Source organism: Schistocerca nitens, chromosome 3 (genome assembly GCF_023898315.1).
Source record: "Schistocerca nitens isolate TAMUIC-IGC-003100 chromosome 3, iqSchNite1.1, whole genome shotgun sequence".
Taxonomy (NCBI): domain Eukaryota; kingdom Metazoa; phylum Arthropoda; class Insecta; order Orthoptera; family Acrididae; genus Schistocerca; species Schistocerca nitens.
Genome location: NC_064616.1, coordinates 515432792 through 515456841, shown reverse-complemented (window position 1 = coordinate 515456841; position 24050 = coordinate 515432792). Strand labels below are relative to the sequence as shown.

Here is a 24050-nt window from a genome sequence, read left to right as displayed (position 1 = left end):
CTCAACTGCTGAGGTCATTAGTCCCCTAGAACTTAGAACTAGTTAAACCTAACTAACCTAAGGACATCACAAACATCCATGCCCGAGGCAGGATTCGAACCTGCGACCGTAGCGGTCTTGCGGTTCAAGACTGCAGCGCCTTTAACCGCACGGCCACTTCGGCCGGCCAACTAGCCACAGACTGCACACAGCACAGCCAGTGATTTTCATACAGAGCGCTACGTAACGTTGCCAATAAGAAAACATAAACAGCCTACTTACACCAGTACTTACTGCAACCTACATCCTTCTGAATCTGCTTAGTGTATTCATCTCTTGGTCTCCCTCTAACCCTGTATTCATCGGACCAAAAGTCTTGTTCCTCCTGCCACCGAACTTCACTAATTCCCACTATATCTAACTTTAACCTATCCATTTCCCTTTTTAAATTTTCTAACCTACCTGCCCGATTAAGGGATCTGACATTCCACACTCCGATCCGTAGAACGCCAGTTTTCTTTCTCCTGATAAAGATGTCCTCTTGAGTAGTCCCCGCCCGGAGATCCGAATGGGGGACTATTTTACCTCCGGAATATTTTACCCAAGAGGACGCCATCATCATTTAACCATACAGTAAAGCTGCATGCCCTCGGGAAAAATTACGACTTTAGTTTCCCCTTGCCTTCAGCCGTTCGCAGTACCAGCACAGCAAGGCCGTTTTGGTTAGTGTTACAAGGCCAGATCAGTCAATCATCCAGACTGTTGCCCCTGCAACTACTGTAAAGGCTGCTGCCCCTCTTCAGGAACCACACGTTTGTCTGGCCTCTCAACAGATACCCCTCCGTTGTGGTTGCACCTACGATACGGCAATCTGTATCGCTGAGGCACACAAGCCTCCCCACCAACGGCAAGGTCCATGGTTGATGCACGCAATTTCACTACAAGCCGCTTGTGTGGTACAGTGTCAAAAGCCTTCCGGGAATCCAGAAATACGGAATCAATTTGAAATCCCTTGTCGATAGCACTGAACACTTCGTGCAAGTAAAGAGCTAATTGTGTTTCACAAGAACGGTGTTTTCTACATCGGCATTGACTGTGTGTTAATAGACCGTTTTCTTCGTGGTAATTCATGATGTTCCAACACAATATACGTTCCAAAATCCTGCTGCATATCGGCGTTAATTTTATGAGCCTGTAATTTAGAGGATTACTCCTACTACCTTTCTTGAATATTGGTGTGACCTGTGCAACTTTCCAGTCTTTGGGTACGGATCTTTCGTAGAGTGAACGGTTGTATATGATTGTTAAGTATGGAGCTACTGTGTCAGCATACTCTGAAAGGAATCTAACTGGTATACAGTCTGGACCAGAAGACTTGCTTTTATTGTCATGTCTATAGGTTTGCAGTTCTCTGCCCCTACATGGCTCCGAGTTGCAGTGTGTCACGTAGCAAAGTCGGTACGTAGGGAACAGCGTGTTGTAATAGAGTTTCGAATTCGAAGAGTTCGTCCAAACTTGGAGCACGCTCTCCTTCAGCATAATAATGCCGGACCACACACGAGGGCTGCGACATCTGCAGCAGTCCGACGCCTTGGGTTCACTGTCGTCGAACGTTCTCCATACTGTCCCGACTGGGCCCCATTCGATTTTCATCTGTTTCCAAAAGTTCAAGAGGTGCAAGCAGATGTAAGGTTCTGGTTCCATCAATAAAGTTCAAATGGTTCAAATGGCTCTGAGCACTATGGGACTTAACTGCTTAGGTCATCAGTCCCCTAGAACTGAGAACTACTTAGGCCTAACCGTAACGGTCGCGCGGTTCCAGACTGTAGCGCCTAGAAAAAAATGGCTCTGAGCACTATGGGACTCAACATCTTAGCTCATAAGTCCCCTAGAACTTAGAACTACTTAAACCTAACTAACCTAAGGACATCACACACACCCATGCCCGAGGCAGGATTGGAACCTGCGACCGTAGCAGTTCCGCGGTTCCGGACTGCAGCGCCAGAACCGCTAGACCACCGCGGCCGGCATAGCGCCTAGAACCGCTCGGCCAATCAATAAAGTCAAACATTCTACAGTGACAGTAACAACATACTTCTCGTTCAGAAAAATGAATTCGTCGCCAGTGTGACAATGTTGAGAAATAAGTATGTTGACGCGAATAATAAAGATGTTTCATTTAGAATGCCTTAAGAATTTTTACATGAAAAATTCTAAGGCGTTACCTTTTACCACGCCCTCGTTTTACTAATTTCTTTGTTTCGTGTTTTCGTTTTGAAAATGCCTTTGTAATGTTCTTTTGCGGTGCATTTGTAAAACGTGTGTTGTACACTACGCTGTACATCTAATGAAGCATCGCGACAACAACCGACAGCAATTTTGTAAACTCATGGAAATCAAGACCGGTATTTCCACAGCGCTTACTGCCTTTGTCCGCAGTTTCCCCTTTGTTAATCAGCGTGTAATGCTCGGAACGTGACCCAGAGGATGCCAGAAGACCGCAGGTTACGAGCGCTGCGGCGGCTACAGACAAGTATGCGCGCCCATGTCCGCCCACATTTGATGCCAATTGTACGAAGTTCGCGAGCAGCGGTAGGGTGGCGGGCGGCAGCAGCGCGCATGCGCGGAGAAGCAGCGGCGGCCAGCGGCTGACGGGGCGGTGTTCAGCCAGACGGCTGCACGATGTGGCTGCGCGCGGTTGTGCTCGCCCTGCTGCTACAGCTTGTGAGTATCCGCTGCCGCTGCCGCTGCACACAGCGTCTCTCTCGTGCACAACGCTTTTTTTACGCTATACGATGGCAATGCACAGCAAATTTCTGCGTAATTGAGGCAGCCAGACCTCCCCCGCAACCGTGCGATCAGCGGTTCTGGCTGCTACAAAGACGACCCGCATTCGATCCCCGGTAGCTGTTGACAGCCGTTTCTCATTCACCGTAGGGAAAGACTGTTGAGCTATGGAAGAAAAATTGCTGGTTCCAGTTGCGAAAGATAATGTTAACGGTTGACAGAGCGATGTCCTGATCTCTCGCCCGTGCGTACAAGCGACGAGTGACACTTCGGCGGATATCGAGATAATGGTCACTGCCATCGCGCAGTCTACTGTACTCTATGGTAGACGCTTACATATTTTTAACTTTTGAATTACATTTGCCAGACTTCTCACAATGTTCGTGATAAAATTGCTAGCACGCCTGGGACGACAACTCTCGCAAAGTTCGATGACTGAAGTTAATCCGTCAAATTTCGTATGCCGTAGGTTTCACGAAATTAATGTCTGCTTGTTTGAACATAAAAGTTAAAGTTAGTCTACTAGTTAGGCAATGCAAGTTGAGGAATATGGCATTGCTGTCGTGGAAAAGGAACCCGGTGGAGGCAATTTGCCTTCCTCCGACCGTTCACGCAGTGTCGTCTCCAAGTCGTCCGGTCTATTGTAACGAGTGTTCCTGTAATGTTGTATTTATTCTGTTATGCACGATTATTGAATCAAACGAGGGAAGGTGGAACTTGTCGTCGGCACACAGCCAACACATTTCGAATAGCACCAAAAAACCCGTGCTGGCTGACGTCCCCACCCAACGGAGTATCTCCATAAACAGTGGTACCTACTACCTGCCCCGCTAGATGCAACAATGTTAAGAGGTTTGGGAAGTAATCACGATGCCTGCGTAAGGTCTGGTGATCGTAAACATCACATCATCTCCTGTCCTCCCTTTCGTACCAAATATTAGTGACGATCATGCCTTCCGTTAACAGATACACATCAGGAGTCACAAGGAGTCACAAGCAGAAGATCTTCTTCTGTGTAAGATGCAGAGTCTACTTAAACATCCAATAAGGAATGCTATGCAGGGGGAAAACTAACTCCACTGACATACTTTCGGAGGCTCTTCAGGGATATTTTCCGAGTATTTCTACATCTACATTTCTATCAGTACTGTGCAAGCCACTTGGCGGTGTGTGTCGGAGGGTACTTCTGGTACCACTAACTGATTCCCCTTTCCTCGTTCTGTTCAGTTGATTCAAATGGCTCTGAGCACTATGGGACATAACATCTGAGATCATCAGTCCCCAAGAACTTAGAACCACTTAAACCTAACTAACCTAAGGACATCACACACATCCATGCCCGAGGCAGGATTCGAACCTGCGACCGTAGCAGTCGCGCGGTTCCAGACTGAAGCGCTTAGAACCGCTCAGCCACTTTGTCCGGCTCCTCGTTCTGTCGCTAAGTCTCTGTATTAGCTCTAATTTCTCGAATTTTCTCGTTGTGGTCATTTCGCGAGACGTATGAGGGAGGAAATAAAATGTTGTACGACTCTTTTCGGAAAGTACTCTCTCGACATATCAATAGTAAACGTCTCTGTGTTGCACAACGCCTCTCTTGTAGCGTCTGTTAGGCATCTCTGTAACGCTCTCGCACTCACTAAACGATCATTTGATGAAACGCGCCACTCTTCATTGGATGTTCTCGATCGCTTCTATCAGTCCTACCTAGTAAGGATCCCAGGTCGATGAACAATACTGAAGAATTGGTATAAGAGTCCTGCTCTACCTGGTGGCTCGTATCAGAGTGAATATAATTATGTTTTTTATTCGAGTCAGAAACAAGTACAATACATGCAAATTACCATTAAAAATAAATGACAGAAACAACTATCAGGCTACACTATTCTTGACCAAAATAATGCATCATTTGCGCTAGGAGTCACAAGCAGAAGATCTTCTTCTGTGTAAGATGCAGAGTCTACTTAAACATCCAATAATGTTTCAAAGAAACGTCTACTACCGAACAGAAGCCTGTCGCTAACGTGGCTTATGACGATTTGATTCACACAGCTACCGTCTACACAACTCACTCATATTGAAGAATGGAGTTCTCTGACATTGTATGATGTCAGGCGTCAGCGAGCGGGTGCGAAAGCAAATATGCTATTTGATCGAAGACTTCCGAGCCGGCCGGTGTGGCCGTGCGGCTCTAGGCGCTTCAGTCTGGAACCGCGTGACCGCTACGGTCGCAGGTTCGAATCCTGCCTCGGGCATGGATGTGTGTGCTGTCCTTATGTTAGTTAGGTTTAAGTAGTTCTAAGTTCTAGGGGACTGATGACCACAGATGGTAAGTCCCATAGTGCTCAGAGCCATTTTTTTGAAGACTTCCGACTTCCGTTTTTTTCCAATTTGTGCAGACTGAGGACTAGAACGAGACGCGACGGTGGAGGAAGAAGGCAAAAGGGGTGGAGGAGAAAAATAATTTTCTGGTCCCTCCAGCCGAGACTTTTGCTGCTTCCAGGTTTCAGGTGGTATGACCTGTTGTGTAAGTAAAAGAAAAAAATGAAGAATAAGCCTTCTGCTGCTCATTAATAATATTACGGCAGCTGCTAGTCGTTGTGTCTATTGACAGCTATCCTTTGTCCATGTAGCAATAAGTTGTACACTCGTGTGAATATATGTAATTTTTACCGTTGGTCACTGGCTGCATTGCTCACGTGTCTGGAGTCGAAGGACCACTGGAAGTAGACATTACTTTCGTACGAGGGGCGTTCAGTGAATAATGCAACACGTTTCATTCTGAAAGCAGGTTGATTTTATTCAGGATCCCAATACACCATATTATTCCCCACTCTTTTGGCTACAATACTATTTTTCAACATAATCTTCATTCAGTGAGACGCCCTTACGTCATCTGGGGGAGCCTGTACGCCTGCATGGCACTACTCTGCTGGTCGAAGTCAGATCCAAAGACTTGCTGCATCAATAACCTCCGCATCAGTCACGTACTGCTTCCAGCGGAGTGCATCCTTCACTGGGCCAAACAGATGGAAGTCGGAAGGTGCGAAACCCTGGCAGCAGGGTGGATGAGGACTAACAGTCCTAGGAGGCCGGCCGAAGTGGCCGTGCGGTTAAAGGCGCTGCAGTCTGGAACCGCAAGACCGCTACGGTCGCAGGTTCGAATCCTGCCTCGGGCATGGATGTTTGTGATGTCCTTAGGTTAGTTAGGTTTAACTAGTTCTAAGTTCTAGGGGACTAATGACCTCAGCAGTTGAGTCCCATAGTGCTCAGAGCCATTTGAACCATTTTTTAGCCAGTCCTAGGAGACAGTCGTGATGACTTAAACGGCTGAGCGTGCGGCTTTAAACTTTTCCTTCGCAGGAGTGGTGGTGTAGCGCTACTCCATGGGTTGTCATTTTGTTTCCGATTCGTAGTGATGAACCCATGTTTCGTCGCCTGTGACGATGTTCGACAAAAAATCGTAACGATCAGCCTCGTAACGCGCAAACAATTCCGCACAGATGGTCCTTCGTTGCTCTTTATAGTCTTCTGTTAGGCGACGAGGAATTCAGCGGACACACACCCTTTAGAACCTCAACTGGTGGACGAGTGTGTCAGCAGTACCAGCAGAGACGTTCGACTCAGTAGCGAGGTTTTGATTGTGATCCGTCCATCACCTCGAATGAGTGTCCGCCTGTTCCAACATCGCAGGAATCACAGTTGTGTGCGGACGGCCGGCATGCCGGAAGTCGGACAGATTTGGCGACCGTATGACGATGACAGACGCCTCGCATTACGACTCACCATGCTTTTGTTCACTGAAGGTTTCCATAGACATCCTGCAAGCGCTAGTGAATATTTACGATGCCCTAGTTTTCCGCCGAAAGAAACTCAATGACATCCCTCTACTTGGAAAGAACCTCCGATACAGACGCTATTTTGAAGGCCATGTATAGCGCCGCCACCTGTCAGAACTTAACGAAACTATAGGGGCTGAAGCGTGAATATCCTCGATGTCCCACAATAAATTCCACATTTTTTCAACCGAAGTTGGCTGAGAAATAACTCTGTTGCCATATTTACTGAACGCCCCTCGAAAAACGTATTTTTCGTTATTCTAGAGCGAATGGAATTCCGTCACGCTCTGAAGCGTCGAAAGTCTTAAGTTTGAAACTTCCTGGCAGATTAAAACTGTGTGCCGGACCCAGACTCGAACTCGGGATCTTTGCCTTTCGCAGGCAGGTGCTCTACCATCTGAGCTACCCAAGCACGACTCACGCCCTGTCTTCACAGCTTTACTTCCGCCGCCTTCCGCGGTGGTCTAGCGGTTCTAGGCGCACAGTCCGGGACCGCGCGACTGCTACTGTCGCAGGTTCGAATCCTGCCTCGGGCATGGATGTGTGTGATGTCCTTAGGTTAATTAGGTTTAAGTAGTTCTAAGTTCTAGGGGACTGATGACCACAGATGTTAAGTCCCATAGTGCTCAGAGCCAGTATTTTACTTCCGCCAGTACCTCGTCTCCTACCTTCCAAACTTTACAGAAGCAGTTTCACAGGAGAGCTTCTGTAAAGTTTGGATGGTAGGAGACGAGGTACCTGCGGAAGTAAAGCTGTGAGGAAGGGGTATGAGTCGTGCATGGGTAGCTCAGTTGGCTGATAGACCGTACGACGCCGAGTGGTGTAGACCTTTTAGAGATCATTCAGCCAGAAAAACTGAGATATCCACGAGCAAAAAACAACGCTGAAACGTGGATCATGGGCCACACAGTATCGTTTATTATGCAGAATAGGCATGCTACTTTCCTAGATTATTATTCTTACATCAAAATTGAGCACCTTAAAGTGAGCCAACATTGTCACTTCAGGAGGATATTTGGAAATATGCTAAAAATCATAATTAACGGTTAAATCATTCAGATCCAATATTTCGGATAGCAGAGGTTACCAGTGATCTGTATGTATGAATCCTAGGTTTCATATCAGCGCACATTCCGCTGCAGAGTGAAAATCTCATTCTGGAGTCTTAAGTTCCTTTGCTAATCACTGTGTTAAAAATTTAAGCCATGTAATTCTTGTATTAAACCTCACTGGCCAGTCAGTTTCACTGTGTCTCATACGGTCATTAAACCTACTTACAAAATCATAATTTGCTAAATGTTAATAGAAAAAATGTCAAAAGATATATCTGGTGAGCGAGGGGGACGAGGGGGGGGGGGGGGGGGGAGGGCTGAAGGCGCCACAGCTTTGGAGTTGTGTCTGGGGCGCAGGATCACTTCAATAGAAGGCTGCATACTGGCAAACTTTTAATCAGTAAACTTATCCATGCCGGCCGGTGTGGCCGAGCGGTTCTAGGCGCTACAGTCTGGAACCGAGTGACCGCTACGGTCGCAGGTTCGAATCCTGCCACGGGCATGGATGTGTGTGATGTCCTTAGATTAGTTAGGTTTAAGTAGTTCTAAGTTCGAGGACACTGATGACCTCAGAAGTTAAGTCCCATAGTGCTCAGAGCCATTTGAACCATTTGAAAACTTATCCATATATCTGTGTATCATTGTTAAAGCAAACTAACTCTGCTAGAAAAATAAACCCTAGACAGAAGCGAGTGGTACTGAATGCAAACATGATGAAGAAGTGTGGACATTACCTTGGTCAAGAGCAAGCACCGTGAATGAATGGAGCAGGTTTGTTTCCAGACAAGATACACAACGCATATCGTTGACATTAACACTGTTGTGCAGGTATTTTCAGTGCAATACAGATGCAAAGCTAAGAACCTGCTCGTATAGTGTAACATGCAGCCCGCTAGCTTGCGAGACAGACCCGGCGGTGGATTAACGACCGTGGCTGGTGCAGCGGCCACCCTGAGTGTGGTTTTTAGGTGGTTTCCCACGCTGGTTTAGGCAAATGCTTGGCTGGTTCCGAATTTCCGCCTCAGAGAATACGATACTCAAACAGATTACACGCAGAACAAAAATGGTTCAAATGGCTCTGAGCACTATTGGACTTAACTTCTGAGGTCATCAGTCCCCTAGAACTTAGAACTACTTAAACCTAACTAACATAAGGACAGCACACACATCCATGCCCGAGGCATGTAGCGCCTAGAACCGCTCGGCCACTTCGGCCGGCCACGCAGAACAAACGTTACATGATTCAGGCACGTAACACACGCGGGACTTCTTTCCCCTTTGGCAACTGACAACTGCAGCAATAGGAAGGGCACCCGGTCACAAATTTAAATCAATTCAATTTGCCAAATCCTGAGTACAGAGTTGCCCGTGTTAGACGTGATGAACGCTAACGAAAAGAAGGCAGATACAAACATACACGGGGGCAAGGAATGAAACGACATGCAATTACTCTTTAACAAACATTGGAGACTACAGGTCCATTGTACCAAAATATACAAAAAATTTCCTTGAGTAGTCTCCAAATTTCTGTCCCGTATAGAACAAAAAAAGCTGACTTCGGTCGGTAGCTTTAACAAAGCACCAAAATTAGTATCTCATACATAACACCCTTTTTATCGTTGATAATAAGATATATAATGAAAAAGAAGGGAATTAACGTAAGAAGTTTCTCGTCTAGCACTTAAAGTCAGACAAGAAGACACGGTCACATCGATCGCTGTAACATCTGCTGCTATTGGCTTTGGCGTAACGTAATCGTTGCGGCAGGAGATCAAATCTGCTCATTTCTTGCTGAAGATAACGTAACTGGGTATGTAGATAACCTTGAAAAATGTACTTCTTGCAGACTGTCCTGTTGCTATTAGTTTATGAGATACGAGAGCGAGCAGAGAAGTAATGCCTCCAAATTTTTAATGTGAAAAGTCTTAACGCCTTATAAACAAGACAAACGTTATCAACATTCTACATCTTTATTCTTCACGTCTAAGTACTTGCAGCCCTTTGCCGCTAGTGGGCTTCGAACTGACGCGTGTAACATGGCGGTGTGTAATGTAACTATATTGGTGCGTGAGAAGTAGCATGCTGTATCGAGTTTCGAATTCAAGGAGTTCGTACGTACATAGGGCATGATAATGCCAGACCACACTAGGCATGTCGGTTATCGCTGAAACAATCGGTTTTCAGTTACATCGGTGTTCTCCACGCCAGGTTAAATGGTTCAAATGGCTCTGAGCACTATGGGACTTAACATCTATGGTCATCAGTCCCCTAGAACTTAGAACTACTTAAACCTAACTAACCTAAGGACATCACACACAGGATCGAACCTGCGACCGTAGCGGTTAACCTGACTATCACATCCGCTCTAATACCGGTTTCTGAAATAACGGATTTTCGGTTTTTTATACCTATTATTTCCTGTAATAAACGTAAAACTCGAACAAAGATTGAAAACTTTTGACTCACTCAGTTGCACAGATTCATAGATCTAAATCTTAAATTAAACAAGCAATAAAAGAGAACTTAGTCCGTCCACCTTTCGCTGTTTTTCTCGACAAGTGATAAGTGGTTGAATACAACAAAAAACCTGTTCGAAAATCATGTTGTACTCCGAGATCATACTACTATTTGGGCATTACGAATACTCAGTGCTAAAGGGGAAAACTGAAGTTGACGAACTCTATTTTTCCTGTTAATTTGTCCGTTTTCAAGGGCTACAAGCATATAAAGGCATATTATGTAGAGACAGGCAGCAGAGGAGCTACTTTATATATTTATTGTATGCTATCAATAAACTGTAAAGTTTTTAATTTATTTCTGTTAGCACAATTTCCTTCCGTTTTTATTATTTCATATAAAAGGCAGACGAATCTTTTTAATCTTTTAAAGCAAATGCAGCAAGGTACTTCACTCTACGTCACTTCCTAAAACTATTTCCAAATTAATGGTGGTGCCATTTTGCAACACAACGGATGTGCGGCAAAGACAGCGTGTGTTGCTCGTTTCTGTCGGCATTATTATTAAAATAGCACTGATGACTTTTCTCATTTTCTACAATAACTCAATATTTCAAACCAGTGCAGATTTTACGAATAAAAATTACTCCGTTTGTAAAACAGATTTATTTAAAAATGAAAAATTTCAGCACTGCTGCTATGAGTAATTGATATTTCTGTTTTAGTTACTCGGTTGTTAGTGAAAAAATTGATATTTCTGTTTTAGTTACTCGGTTGTTAGTGAAAAAAATGAAAAAAAACACCTGCCATATGCGAGGCCAAAAAATATCGAAAAGTATCGGTTATTCAGAACTAAAATACCGGTATCGGTTTTAACCGGGCGGCTTTTCCCATCCTAACACACACGCGCGTTGCTACATCCGCAACAATCCGACGTCTTGGGTCCACTGTCATCGATCATCCTCCATTCAGTCCCGACTGGGCCCCATGAGATTTTCATCTGGTTCCAAACGTTGCAGAACACCTTCGAGGACTTCACTTTGATAGTGATGAACGGTATAAGTAGCGGTAAGGTTGTTGTGACTCTGTCAACAAAGTGAAATATTCTACAGTTACGGTATCAACAAACAGGACTCTCGTTGGAAGAAATGTGTTCGTCGCCATGGCGACTACGTTGAGAAGTAAATATGTAGATATGAAGAATAAGAACGCAGGATGTTAATAACCTTTGTTTTATTCAAAAATTCTCTACGAGTTTTCACCTAAAAAATTCGGAGGTATTACTTTTCCGTACGCCTTCGTACAAATGAACTATATCGCGGTTTGTCTTTCTCCGGCATAAATCACATGTTATGTTCCTTCTCCACGTTTCCTTCAGCCTGCCGGCCGAGGTGGCCGAGCGGTTCTAGGCACTACAGTCTGGAACCGCGCGACCGCTACAGTCGCAGGTTCGAATCCTGCCTCGGGCATGGATGTGTGTGATGTCCTTGGGTTAGTTAAAGTTCTAGGGGACTGATGACCTCAGACGTTAAGTCCTATAGTGCTCAGAGCCATTTGGACCTTCAGCCTAGGTACGCACTATGACTCTTAAATAATTTGCTACTGTAACCGAATCCATAATGGGGTTACCTCTTTCAACGATACGAACGATACGAACGAGGTGGTGCAGTCGTTAGCACTCTGCGCTCACATACGGGAGGACGATGGCTAAAATCCCCGTCCTACCATACAGATGCAGATTTAAATTTTTCGTGTTGTCCCTAAATCGCCCCAGACAAATACCTGGATGGTTCTTTTGAGAGGGTACGACAGATTCCTTTCCCCATATTTAAAACATTCCGAGCATGTTCTTCGTCTCTAATGACATCGATGTCGACGAGACGTTAAATCCCAATTTTCTTTCCTTCCTCATTGGGATGATTCTGTCACCAATCAGTTTATCCACGCTCAGGTTGCTCGAAAGGTGATAGGTTATTTGGTTAAGTTGAAATTGTCAAACTCATACATCCATTTTCGCAATGTGTGGTGTGTTATGTTAGTGTAAACAGAGTACTTCTTCCCTGGCGCTTGTATTGTTTGCATGGAACAACTGCGCAATGAAGCGTTCAGTTTTAGTATGTGGGACTTTTCCGTATTGGCAAAAGGGGAACAGATTTGAATTCACTAGTAATGATATTCGTGTCGTAGATACTGGACCAAGAGCAGCATTTTTTTTTTTCACTATGGGACTCAACATCTTAGGTCATAAGTCCCCTAGAACTTAGAACTACTTAAACTTAACTAACCTAAGGACATCACACACACCCATGCCCGAGGCAGGATTCGAACCTGCGACCGTAGCAGTCCCGCGATTCCGGACTGCAGCGCCAGAACCGCTAGACCACCGCGGCCGGCAAGAGCAGCATTAATCGACTGTATATAGCCTCAAACTTCAACATTTGCCACAGAATGAAAGAGTGCTGTCTAACGCACGTCAAGTATCGTATACGCGACAGTAAAACTAATTTGAATTAGACAGTTGTAATCTACGACTAATTGTCTGTAATAGGAAAACAGTATGATGTATTGATTTTCTTTAGAACTGCAATAGTCTATCCAGCTATTTGATATAGGAATAAACAACAGTTAATACCGGCAACATACTAACCACAATTGCTCCTGCGTACTCTGTGTGTACGTGCTCCATGTCCCTTTTAATCATTTATAACATTATCTTTAATCCTGGGAAGAATCTGTGAGTGTCTAACACACTTACTCCACAAACTGGCGCATTTTCTGTGGCTACACCGAAAGCGGGACGGAATGCGAAGGAATAACTTGTGCTCTTCATTCAACGTTTATTGTATGAGCTACAAATAGATAAGTTGAGACTACTTTCTGTAGCGCAGCTGGGTAGCTTAAGACTACTGTCTCACTCCATGATGATTCCACCGTTGACAAGCCATGTACTAATTTAACAGCCACTGCGAGGAGATTCCTGGTTTTCTGTATTCAAATGAACCTGAGGGGCTAGACTGAAAATTGGGGCTGCGATGAGAACCACAGTATCTCCTGCTATTACTAGACTGTATCAGAATTATCGAAAAAATACTTGACTTTTTTTACCCTCGCAATCCGCTTATTGTAGGCAGAGCTATGAAAAAGAATGGAAAATCGTCTGAAACAGTGTACAGTTATTAAAATTGTTGAAGCGGTTTCACTAATGTACCGTACCTGTGTTTTTAACAGATCGTGTAGAGAAACTCATAAATATTTAAATTTTTCTAATAAGTGCTCATTGCATTCCTCTTCGCTGATTCTGCAGATAAGGAGTCTGCAATGAAGTTGAGCGCTCACTCAACGTAAGACGCTCGTGTCCGAATTTTGGGAAACTGTTGATTCAAGCTCATAGTCCTGATCGATCTGTTAGTGAGTCTTTCACATAACCCTACACAAAAGAAAATTACGCAAGTCAGGTGAACGTGGGGGCCCTGACAGAAATTTCCAGTCACAACGACCAATCCATCGGCTTTTCGATGTCGTGTTGAAAATTTACGTACATCGGAATGGAAAAGGAATGAGACGCTGTCCTAGTAGTAGATGAAGTTCAAACTGTCTGTCTCGAACTATCTTTGCTTACCTCAGAGTTGACAGGGTATAATTATGTCTTGTTGCAAGTGATGTAAAGACGGCAGAAAAAGGAGCCTGTGAGTACTGGAGACACTACCACAGGTTACCCAAAAATCGTAAATACAACTCATACGTATTGTGTTAATTCTCATAAACCCACCTGAGTATGGAGGTGTAAACCTCTCGATCACGTAGTGTAAATAAAATAAATTGTGACTGGTAACAGTAACCTTGTAGTTTCAGTTGATATCAATAAAAGGCGCGGCATTAACATTGTGATTTTCTTTTCAAAAATGAGCCTATTATATGTTTTCACTTACCCTTTACCTGATCTTCATCCCTTATCTTCACGGGATCAGCGAGTTAATTATTGAATTTGGCAATGTTAGAGGTAGGGAGTGGCCTGACGGCCAAAATATCGCAACTCTTCTCCCCTCCCCCCTCCCCCCCTCCCACCGTTCCCTCCCAAAGGACGAAATTTGTGTACCTTATCGCATGTGAGATTGTGCGAACGTTTTCTAAATGATTACGAATCGTGGAACTAACGCGGGATGTGGTTACCAGTCCGGTATCACTAGTCGGTTGTGGGAAACCGTCTAAAAACCACGTCCAGGCTGGCCGGCACACCAGCCCTCGTCGTTAATCCGCTGGAAGGGTTCGATTCTGAGTCTGGCGCCTCTCCCCGAATCCCGAAAGCGGCGTGCTAACGCGCACAGCTATCCGGTTAGGTTGTATCTTTTCGCTACCGTTATCAAATATGTTGCTGCGTCACTAAATAAAGTTGTTCACAAAAACCATACTCTTCTACGTACTACTGAACGAGGTCTAGCTATGGTAACACACGGGACTCACAATCTGGAGGACGGCACTTCAAGTGACCGTACTGCCACCCAGACTTAGCTTTTCCGTGGTTTAGCTTAAGGCAAATTCCGAATGGGATCTTCTGAGAAGAACACAGTCGACCTCTTCCATATTATTTTATATTCGTGTAGCAAACTCACATTGTCCTTGAATGTCACGGCCGGCCGGAGTGGCCGTGCGGTTCTAGGCACTACAGTCTGGAGCCGAGCGACCGCTACGGTCGCAAGTTCGAATCCAGCCTCGGGCATGGATGTGTGTGATGTCCTTAGGTTAGTTAGGTTTAATTAGTTCTAAGTTCTAGGCGACTGATGACCTCAGAAGTTAAGTCGCATAGTGCTCAGAGCCATTTGAACCATTTGAATGTCACGTTTATGGTAAATATAAGTCGTTTAGTGTGCTCTAGTCGTTTCTGTTAGCTTTTTAGAAACGTCCATTCAGGAATTTTCAAACGTGTGCATGTTCTGTTTGTCAACTTCTGTGTGCTTCAGAGGAAATCGACCGCTCGTGCTAAGCCGTTACTTCAGTTACTGCAGGATAAACCGTTCATTTCCCCTGACAGAGGCGTTAGTAGCTGTAAGCTGTGGACATCATAGTCGAATGGAGGTGGCACTTGATGCATCTTCGTGAAACCTTTCTCTGAAATATCATTGCACTGTTATAAGAAACTGATGCGAATTAAATGCAAACACAACTCAAACTTCCTCAGATCCTTTCAATTTTGACTACTGTGCTGTAGTGGAAGAATATAGAACTGATGCAACAAAACAACCATCTACATCCATTCTTGTCTGGTTCCTACTGTTTCATGATTTGGCAAATATTGATACTAAGTTTCTGGCCAAATTCCCTTACTGACACCACAGTTGTCAATTTACGTAAAAAGATAGGGGGAGTGGGGTGAGATTCGTGTGTGCTATTTGTCAGTGAGTCGTGGAAAATATGGACTGTGTGTAATCGTATTTTAAATGTTGTCGTACATTTTTTTTTTCTGTGGCGGGGATTGCGGACAAATCCAGCATTATCTAAAGGAGAGTCAGAAACTGCCTAAAAACCACGTTTGGTAGTCCGACACATCAAGTGTTCAGGGTGAGGCAGCAAAGCAAGGCCATTCATATATACACTGTCTGATCAAAAGTATCCGGACACCTATTAATGGACACTAATACGGTATGTTCAACTGTCCTGGGGACACTTTCAATAGGGTGTGTGAATATCTGTGAAGGAATGGCAGCCCAAACATCCCCAAGAGCCTAAACCAGAGACGGTAGTGGTGTTGGACGTTATGGTCTGGAGTGAAGTCGACGTTCTAACTCATGCCAAAGGTGTTCCCTAGGGGTCCGATCGGTGCTCTGGGCTGGCTAGTCGATTGCGAGAATATTATTGTCTGGAGGCCATTGCCTCACAGATGCTGCTTTATTACGGGGTTGTCATGCTGATACAAACAATCGTCGTCTTTCAACTGTTTCTCCACTGTACGCAGTACACGATGCTGTAAAATGTGTTGATATCCTCCTACATTTAGCGTTTGCTTAAGGGGACCACACCCTAACCATGATAGCACGTAACATTCTCCACGCATTCGCCAAATCAAGACACTTCCTTTGGGTTGCCACAGGGTATAGCGTGACTCATCATTCCAAATCCATCGTTTCCAGTCATCTGATGTCCAGTGGCGTTGCTCTTTACGCCACCTGACGCGGCATTTAGCTTTGTGGCAAATGAAGAGCTGTTCGACCATTGTACGCCATTCTTTTTAACGTTCTACGCACAGTCATTGTGCTGGATGCACTGCTGGTAGCTCTTTGGAATTCACGAGAGATTCCTTTTGTTGGTTTCAAGCGATTTTTCACAACCTCCCTTCACAATGATCGACGGTCCCTGTCCGTCAGTACATGAAGTCTGCCTGGTCTTGGTTTAGCTGCGGTTGCTCCTTCGTGTTTGCTTTTCACAATCACATCACCAACAGTGGAATTAGAAGGGTTGAAATGTCCCTGATGGATTTGTGACAGCCAGTGTCTAGGTGTTGGGTTGGGTTGTTTGGCGGAGGAGACCAAACAGCGAGGTCATCGATCTCATCAGATTAGGGAAGGACGGGAAAGGAAGTCGGCCGTGCCCTTTCGAAGGAACCATCCCGGCATTTTCCTGGAGCGATTTAGGGAAATCACGGAAAACCTAAATGAGGATGACCGGACGCGAGTCTAGTGTGCTAACCATTGCGCCACCTCGCTCGGTCATGTCTGGTCCACGTTCGAAGTGCCTGAGCTCTCCTGACCGCCCCATTCTGCTGTTATTGTTTCGCTACTGACAACACACAACTCCCTGCCTTCTTTTATACTGGCGCGTCCGCCTCTCATGACGTTATATGGTTAATTCCGCATTGCATCCGTATACTTTAGATGAGATATTATATCCAGGATGAGTATAAGTATGGGGGTGAGTTTTCTGTAAGTTACAGCGGACAGTGTGGCTAATTTTCTGACGTGTGCATGTAATTTTTGACTTTATACTTGCCGAATTATGACAACGACTTTTTAAAATTTTGACTAAACACTTTTTCTGTGGTAATTGATTAGAGCCTTCGTGGTACAATATGTGTGGTACCTGATCAAATAGCAGCAAAATGACAGTATTACAAATCAACGTCCCACCGTCAGGAGACACACTACGAGCGTTAGCCCTAATGTGCGCCGGCCGGAGTGGCCCTGCGGTTCTAGGCGCTACAGTCTGGAGCCGAGCGACAGCTACGGTCGCAGGTTCGAATCCTGCCTCGGGCATGGATGTGTGTGATGTCCTTAGGTTAGTTAGGTTTAATTAGTTCTAAGTTCTAGGCGACTGATGACCTCAGAACTTAAGTCGCATAGAGCTCAGAGCCATTTGAACCTAATGTGGCAAACGAAACCAACCATTTATTTCAGGTATAATTCGTGTATTTATCGGTTTGTCAGTCATATCAAATGCTTAAAATATTGACGTAGACCACTGATACAGGCTACAAAGCCGGCCGGTGTGGCCGTGCGGTTCTAGGCGCTTCAGTCTGGAACCGCGTGACCGCTACGGTCCCAGGTTCGAATCCTGCCTCGGGCATGGATGTGTGTGATGTCCTTAGCTTAGTTAGGTTTAAGTAGTTCTAAGTTCTAGGGGACTGATGACAACAGATGTTAAGTCCCATAGTGCTCAGAGCCATTTGAACCATTTTGAACCAGGCTACAAAGTAATTACGGACAGCCAATATTGCGTGCTGAATTTCAGCTGGATTTATCGCAGCACATACCTATGTCATAAGTAATTTCATGCCTTCGAGAGTCATCAGTGTTTCCCTGTAAACCTCTTGTTCTAATTTTTCCCACGGATAAATTCCAGAAGTGTTAAGTATGGTGAGCGTGCAGGCTATTTTGTGTTTTCTCAACGACCGAACCAACGACCTACGAATGCTCTTTTAAGAATGCCTATACGGAATGAGCGGGAAAACCATAATGTTTGTACCACATGATTTGTGGAGATGTCTTCCAATAACTGCGGCAGCATACCTGTTAGGAACTAGATCATTGTGACTATTTAGAGTCACATCATTAAAACAAAGACCAACGATGCATTCTTGAAAAGCCCGTACCAAGCGTTGACACATCAAGGTCGTCATTTATCCTCCTCTCACAGTGAACGTGGATTTTCAACTGATGAGTAGTTCAAATTGTGAAGATTGATTTTCCCATTTTTCCCATCGCTTGTTAATGATGTTTCATTCGCAAATAAAATACTGCATTTAAACGGCACATCACGGAGGCACTATTCAGAGAACTGCGATTGATTTTGAAAGGCATTGGTAGTTTTCGGAAAACACTCCTGTGTCACACATACAGCTTGCCTTCTAATGACATTTGGATTGAGTATTACCGTTGTTGAAATGTTAATCGCATTTCCCTCACAGTTTTTGTTCTCTTCCGTTGGTGTATTTAATTTTCCACACTAACAGCGTCTGGAATATTTTTTTACAATGTGTGCAAAGACAGATTTTCTTTATACTTGACGCAACGAGGGTACCTTCCAGCATGTAACTGCTCTAACAGTTTGAAAGCACTCGGCATAAAAGAAAACCATATCCAATTTTTCGATTGTCATATACATTGTACAGTCAAATCAGCTACAGGAGCAACTTTCCGATCGCCGAAACAGCAGTGGACAGACTGATGAGCTTCAAGCACGCAGGTGAACACCCAACCCCTGCCTGAGTTACTTGTCTGCTTGTGCTTATTTACAGTAGGAAGACGTATGTGGGACCTCTTCTCCTGGCGGTTGGCCAGTGGTTTGCGCATTATTGTGTTGTTACCTTTTAACAGTAAACCGAAAAAAAAATATTTCACGGGAAAGGCAGTACTACACTATTGCATGTTTTTCGTCGAATGTAAAATATTTTGTGAATCGGCCAGGTGCTCACTACTTTTGCCGGTTTTAAGACTTTTTTTTTTAAGGCAAGCTCTGAAAACTCGGTAGGTTGGGATGCTTGTCATATTGAGCTCCCATTTTCAATAAGGCTAAGAGCTTGATTGTAGAGTGGATCCGTAAATGGCTGTCGAGATGATGTTCTAAAACGGTTTCTGGAACAAGGAGATGACACTATGGAGGACGTGATTATATCCTAAGTGTGTCTGAGAGACAGGTATGTTTGAAAAAAACCACTACCAAAAGGTCCCACAAACGTCTTCCTACTGCAAATAAAAACTACAGAAAAGAAACGTTAAGTTCTGTAACGTGAATAATGTATCATGTAAGGTAAATACACACCAACAAAAAATGTTTCAATACGCTAGCAGGGACTACATACGTCAAAGTATAGGTCATGGGGAAAATATTCGCAGATCGTTTCTTGATGGGGTAAAAGTAAGTACTGCGAATTTCTATCTCATTAGATCTGCGTACTATTACCCCAGTTCGCTAATTTCGTTTTCGGCAATCTACAGGTAATACACACAATTAAAGTCGTGGAGATCAAGGAGAATATTGGAAGCTTATAGCCACCATTTCCGGTAACAAGTTTCCCTAATTTTTAAGTAGATTTAGGTTCACCTAACACGCAATCACAACTATACAAAATTTAAATTGAAAACGTACAAAAGTGACTTACCGCATTTTCTCCAGCCGTAAGCGTCCAGCTGCAACGAGGTTCCAGCATACAACTGAGAAGATGATGACGTATGCGCTGCCTGATGGGAGGATGTTGAACTTCTGCTTTAGGGACTTCAAAACTTGAAGCATAGTCTTGCCTCACGCATATTTTTATCCCCCCCCCCCCCCCCACATACCTCATTATGTCACCGAAATCCTCCACGAAGGGTTTTTCCACTACCACAGAAATAGGTAAATAGTACCACTGAAAAACATCGGTATCATAAGCCGTCAGCCACAGACGTTAAATTTTGGCTGACAACCTTTCCGCCATTCTCAGGGTGAGTCGCTTGCAAGATTTCTAACGCACTTTACACAGCCGAGTAAGCGCACATGCGTCAGAGATAATACTGTTGGTAACAAGAGCGCCAGTCAGATAAACTTTGCACCTCTAAGAGTAAAACAAAGCAATCGCAGAATCAGCAAATCCACAGTGCTTACAAAGTATTTGGTTGATTGTTATTGATGGCATATCTTGTAATGCTAAGGAGTGAAGACCTAGAACAGTATTTCCTTTGAGAGCGCAATAGTGAAGTGAGGGGTTTCCATGAATTGTCGAAATGAAAAACCCTCGTCTGGGTTGAGGAGGTTGTCTGCTCGTTGTATTTCCACAGCTTTAATGGGTGTGCATTTACTCCACAGTCCAAAGTGCATTAAGAATATTACAAACATGACTGTAGCCACACTGCCACTGTCTAGGTAACATATTTAAGTGATTAACATTGCAAGCAAACATTGCATACAAACGCGTATGCATCGTGTTGTCCAGGTGCCGGATGTCAGATTGTGGGATGGAGTTCCGTGCCTGCTACACTTGGTCTGTCAATACACGGACGGTTAATGTTGAAACTTCCTGACAGATTAAAACTGTGTGCCGGACCGAGACTCGAACTCGGGACCTTTGCCTTTCGCGGGCAAGTGCTCTACCAACTGAGCTACCCAAGCACGACTCACGCCCTGTCCTCACAGCTTTACTTCTGCCAGTATCTCGTCTCCTACCTTCCACACTTCGCTGCAGAGTGAAAATCTCATTCTGGAAGCAGTTAATGTTGTTTGTTAATGACACTGGAGTTGTCGTCCGATGATGTCCCATATGTCCTCGATTGGAGACAGATGTGGTAATCGAGGAGGACAAGGCAACATGTCGACACACTGTAGAGCATGTTGGATGACAACAGCGGTATGTAGGCGAGCGTTATCCTGTTGGAAAACGGTCCCTGGAATGCCGTCCATGAATGGAAGCACAACAGGTCGAATCACCAGACTGACGTTCAGATTTGCAGTCAGGGTGCATGGGATAACTACAGGTGTGATCCTGCTGTAATACGAAATAACAGCGCAAACCATAACACCAGGTGTGTGTCCAGTGTGTCTAGCATGCAGATAGGTTAGTTGCAGGCCCTCAACTCGCCTCCTTCTAACTAACACACGGCCTTTACTGGCACCGAGGCGGAAACAGCTTTGTTCAGAAAACACAACAGACCTCCAACCTGGCCTCCAATGAGCTCTCGCTTGACACCATTGAAGTCCCAAATGGCGGTGGTTCGGGGTCAGTGGAACGTACTCTACAGGACGTCTGGATGGAAGTTGCCTTTGAAGTAACCGAATTGTAACAGTTCGTTGTGTCACTGTGGTGGTAACTGCTGCTCGAATTGCTGCTGCAGGTGCAGTACGATGCGCCAGAGCCATACGACGAACATGATGGTCTTCTGTCTCGGTAGTGACACGTGGCCGTCCGGAGCCGGATCTTTTTGCGATCGTACATTCTAGTGACTATCGCTGCCAGCAATCATGTACAGTGGCCACATTCTTGCGAAGTCTTTCTGCAGTATCGCAGAAGGAACATGCAGCTTCCGATAGCCGTATCACACGACACCGTTAAAACTCAACGAGGTGTTGATAATGGCGTCTTTGTCGCCTTAAAGATATTCTTGACTAACATCAACTCACCACGTCCACTCTCAAAGGTAACTAATGGTCACGACCGTTACAGCTTGTATTTAGAGCAAATGTGATTTGCATCCTCATAGCGACATTACTAGAGCTACTCTTTGCGACTGGCGCGAAATTTGAACAGACATTATCTTTCAGATGTAGAAACTGCCTACCAACTTTCGTTTATGCTACACAGCTCCTTCATAGTGTTGCAATTGCTTCTTTTCTTTTGCCGTCAGTGTATTTAAAAACTTTGAAGCCATCATATCAAATCCTGAGACACCTTCTGTTCCTAATTATTGTCTTTTTTATGGATTCAGTACATCTACATCTACACCTACATTTATACTCCGCAAGCCACACAACGGTGTGTGGCGGAGGGCACTTTACGTGCCACTGTCATTACCTCCCTTTCCTGTTCCAGTCGCGTATGGTTCGCTGGAAGAGCAACTGCCGGAAAGCCTCCGTGCGCGCTCGAATCTCTCTAATTTTACATTCGTGGTCTCCTCGGGAGGTATAAGTAGGAGGAAGCAATATATTCGATACCTCATCCAGAAACGCACTCTCTCGAAACCTGGACAGCAAGCCACACCGCGATGCAGAGCGCCTCTCTTGCACAGTCTGCCACTTGAGTTTGCTAAACATCTCCGTAACGCTATCACGCTTACCAAATAACCCTGTGACGAAACGCGCCGCTCTTCTTTGGATCTTCTCTATTCTTCTCTATCTGCTCTGTCAACCCGACCTGGTACGGATCCCACACGGATAAGCAATACTCAAATATAGGTCGAACTAGTGTTTTGTAAGCCACCTCCTTTGTTGATGGACAACATTTTCTAAGGACTCTCCCAATGAATCTCAACCTGGCACCCGCCTTACCAACAATTAATTTTATATGATCATTCCACTTCAAATCGTTCCGCACGCATACTCCCAGATATTTTACAGAAGTAACTGCTACCAGTGTTTGCTCCGCTATCATATAATCATACAATAAAGGGTCCTTCTTTCTATGTATTTGCGATACATTACATTTGTCTATGTTAAGGGTCAGTTGCCACTCCCTGCACCAAGTGCCTATCCGCTGAAGATCTTTCTGCATTTCGCTGCAATTTTCTAATACTGCAACTTCTCTGTATACTACAGCATCATCCGCGAAAGGCCGCATGGAACTTGCCCAGTCAAAATCCACATTCCCTAGATTCGGTTTAATATAAGTTTTTCATTCTATTTTGATAAGTAGCTGTTACAGTGGTTATCCAAAAGTACGATACTAATTCAGTTACAGAGTGCCACAGGTGCGCAAATATTTCAATTCTGTGCCGTGTGACGCCCAATGGCTGTTGAATGTTTGAATGAATCTCAAACCTTACATCCAGAAGTGATCTCCGCGTAAACCTTCCTTCTTGAGGGATTCATCTCATCCACTATGAGTCGCACGAATCGCTGCGAAAGAATCAGTTCCGTTCGAGAAAAGATGGAGTGTGGAGACAAAATTGCTGGGGTCCTTCTGCTAAATGATCCACGCACTGACGTAAAGCACGATATCGAGGGGAACAACTTTTTGTCACTGAATTACCACTGTTCAGTGCCCACCACACATCTAGCTTTTCTATGAGAAATTAAAAGCTGTTCTTTTAGTAAAATATGGCGTTTCAGTCTTCGATCGCTATTCTTTATTCTCAATAACCGGTTTCGGGCTAGCTGCCCATCTTCAGATCATATGTTGTAGTTACAGAGTAACTTGTCCGTACAGAACTGTGTGTTCTGTACGGACAAGTTACTCTGTAACTACAACATATGATCTGAAGATGGGCAGCTAGCCCGAAACCGGTTATTGAGAATAAAGAATAGCGATCGAAGACTGAAACGCCATATTTTACTTAATGAACGATCGCGGACCTCCCAGTGAGACAACCATGTCTTGTTTTGATGTTCTTTTAGTGATCTGATTGACTGTGTAACTGATATTTACTTGCAGGTATTTTACAGGTCTCCAATGGTTTAATGTGGGTATTAGTCTCCTAACTGTAGCACCTACGCCACAGAACCGTAATCATTCTAAAACTATGTGGGAGAAAACTGAATCGTCTTTCGTTTCGTCATTCTTTGGTTGCTTCAGAATTCATGGAGATATGTTCCGCCCTTGTGACTAAATGATAGGCAGTTTGTCTTTTGCCATACGCGTTTCGCTTCTTTTCATTTATGAAGCTTCTTTAGTAGCCTATAACACATGTTTGTTTTATGTGTGTAACAAATGCATTACGAAGTAGTTACAAATTATGTTTCTATGTTACGTGTTTTCGTGGTAATCTCTTTTTTTCATGTTAGAACAACTTTTGCTGTATAAGTTTCGTGAAGTCAAATTAAAATTT

The 24050-nt window shown here is 44.5% G+C and overlaps 1 protein-coding gene across 1 annotated transcript in view; it reads left to right on the top strand.

Moving 5' to 3' along the window:
• Window positions 1-2661: 2661 nt before the first annotated feature.
• The window catches only part of LOC126248435 (beta-galactosidase-like), a 287520-nt gene continuing 266131 nt past the window's right edge, over window positions 2662-24050 (top strand). Inside the window, exon 1 of the mRNA XM_049949413.1 lies at window positions 2662-2703. Coding sequence (XP_049805370.1) covers window positions 2662-2703 — 42 coding nt within the window. The remainder of the gene's footprint in view (window positions 2704-24050) is intronic.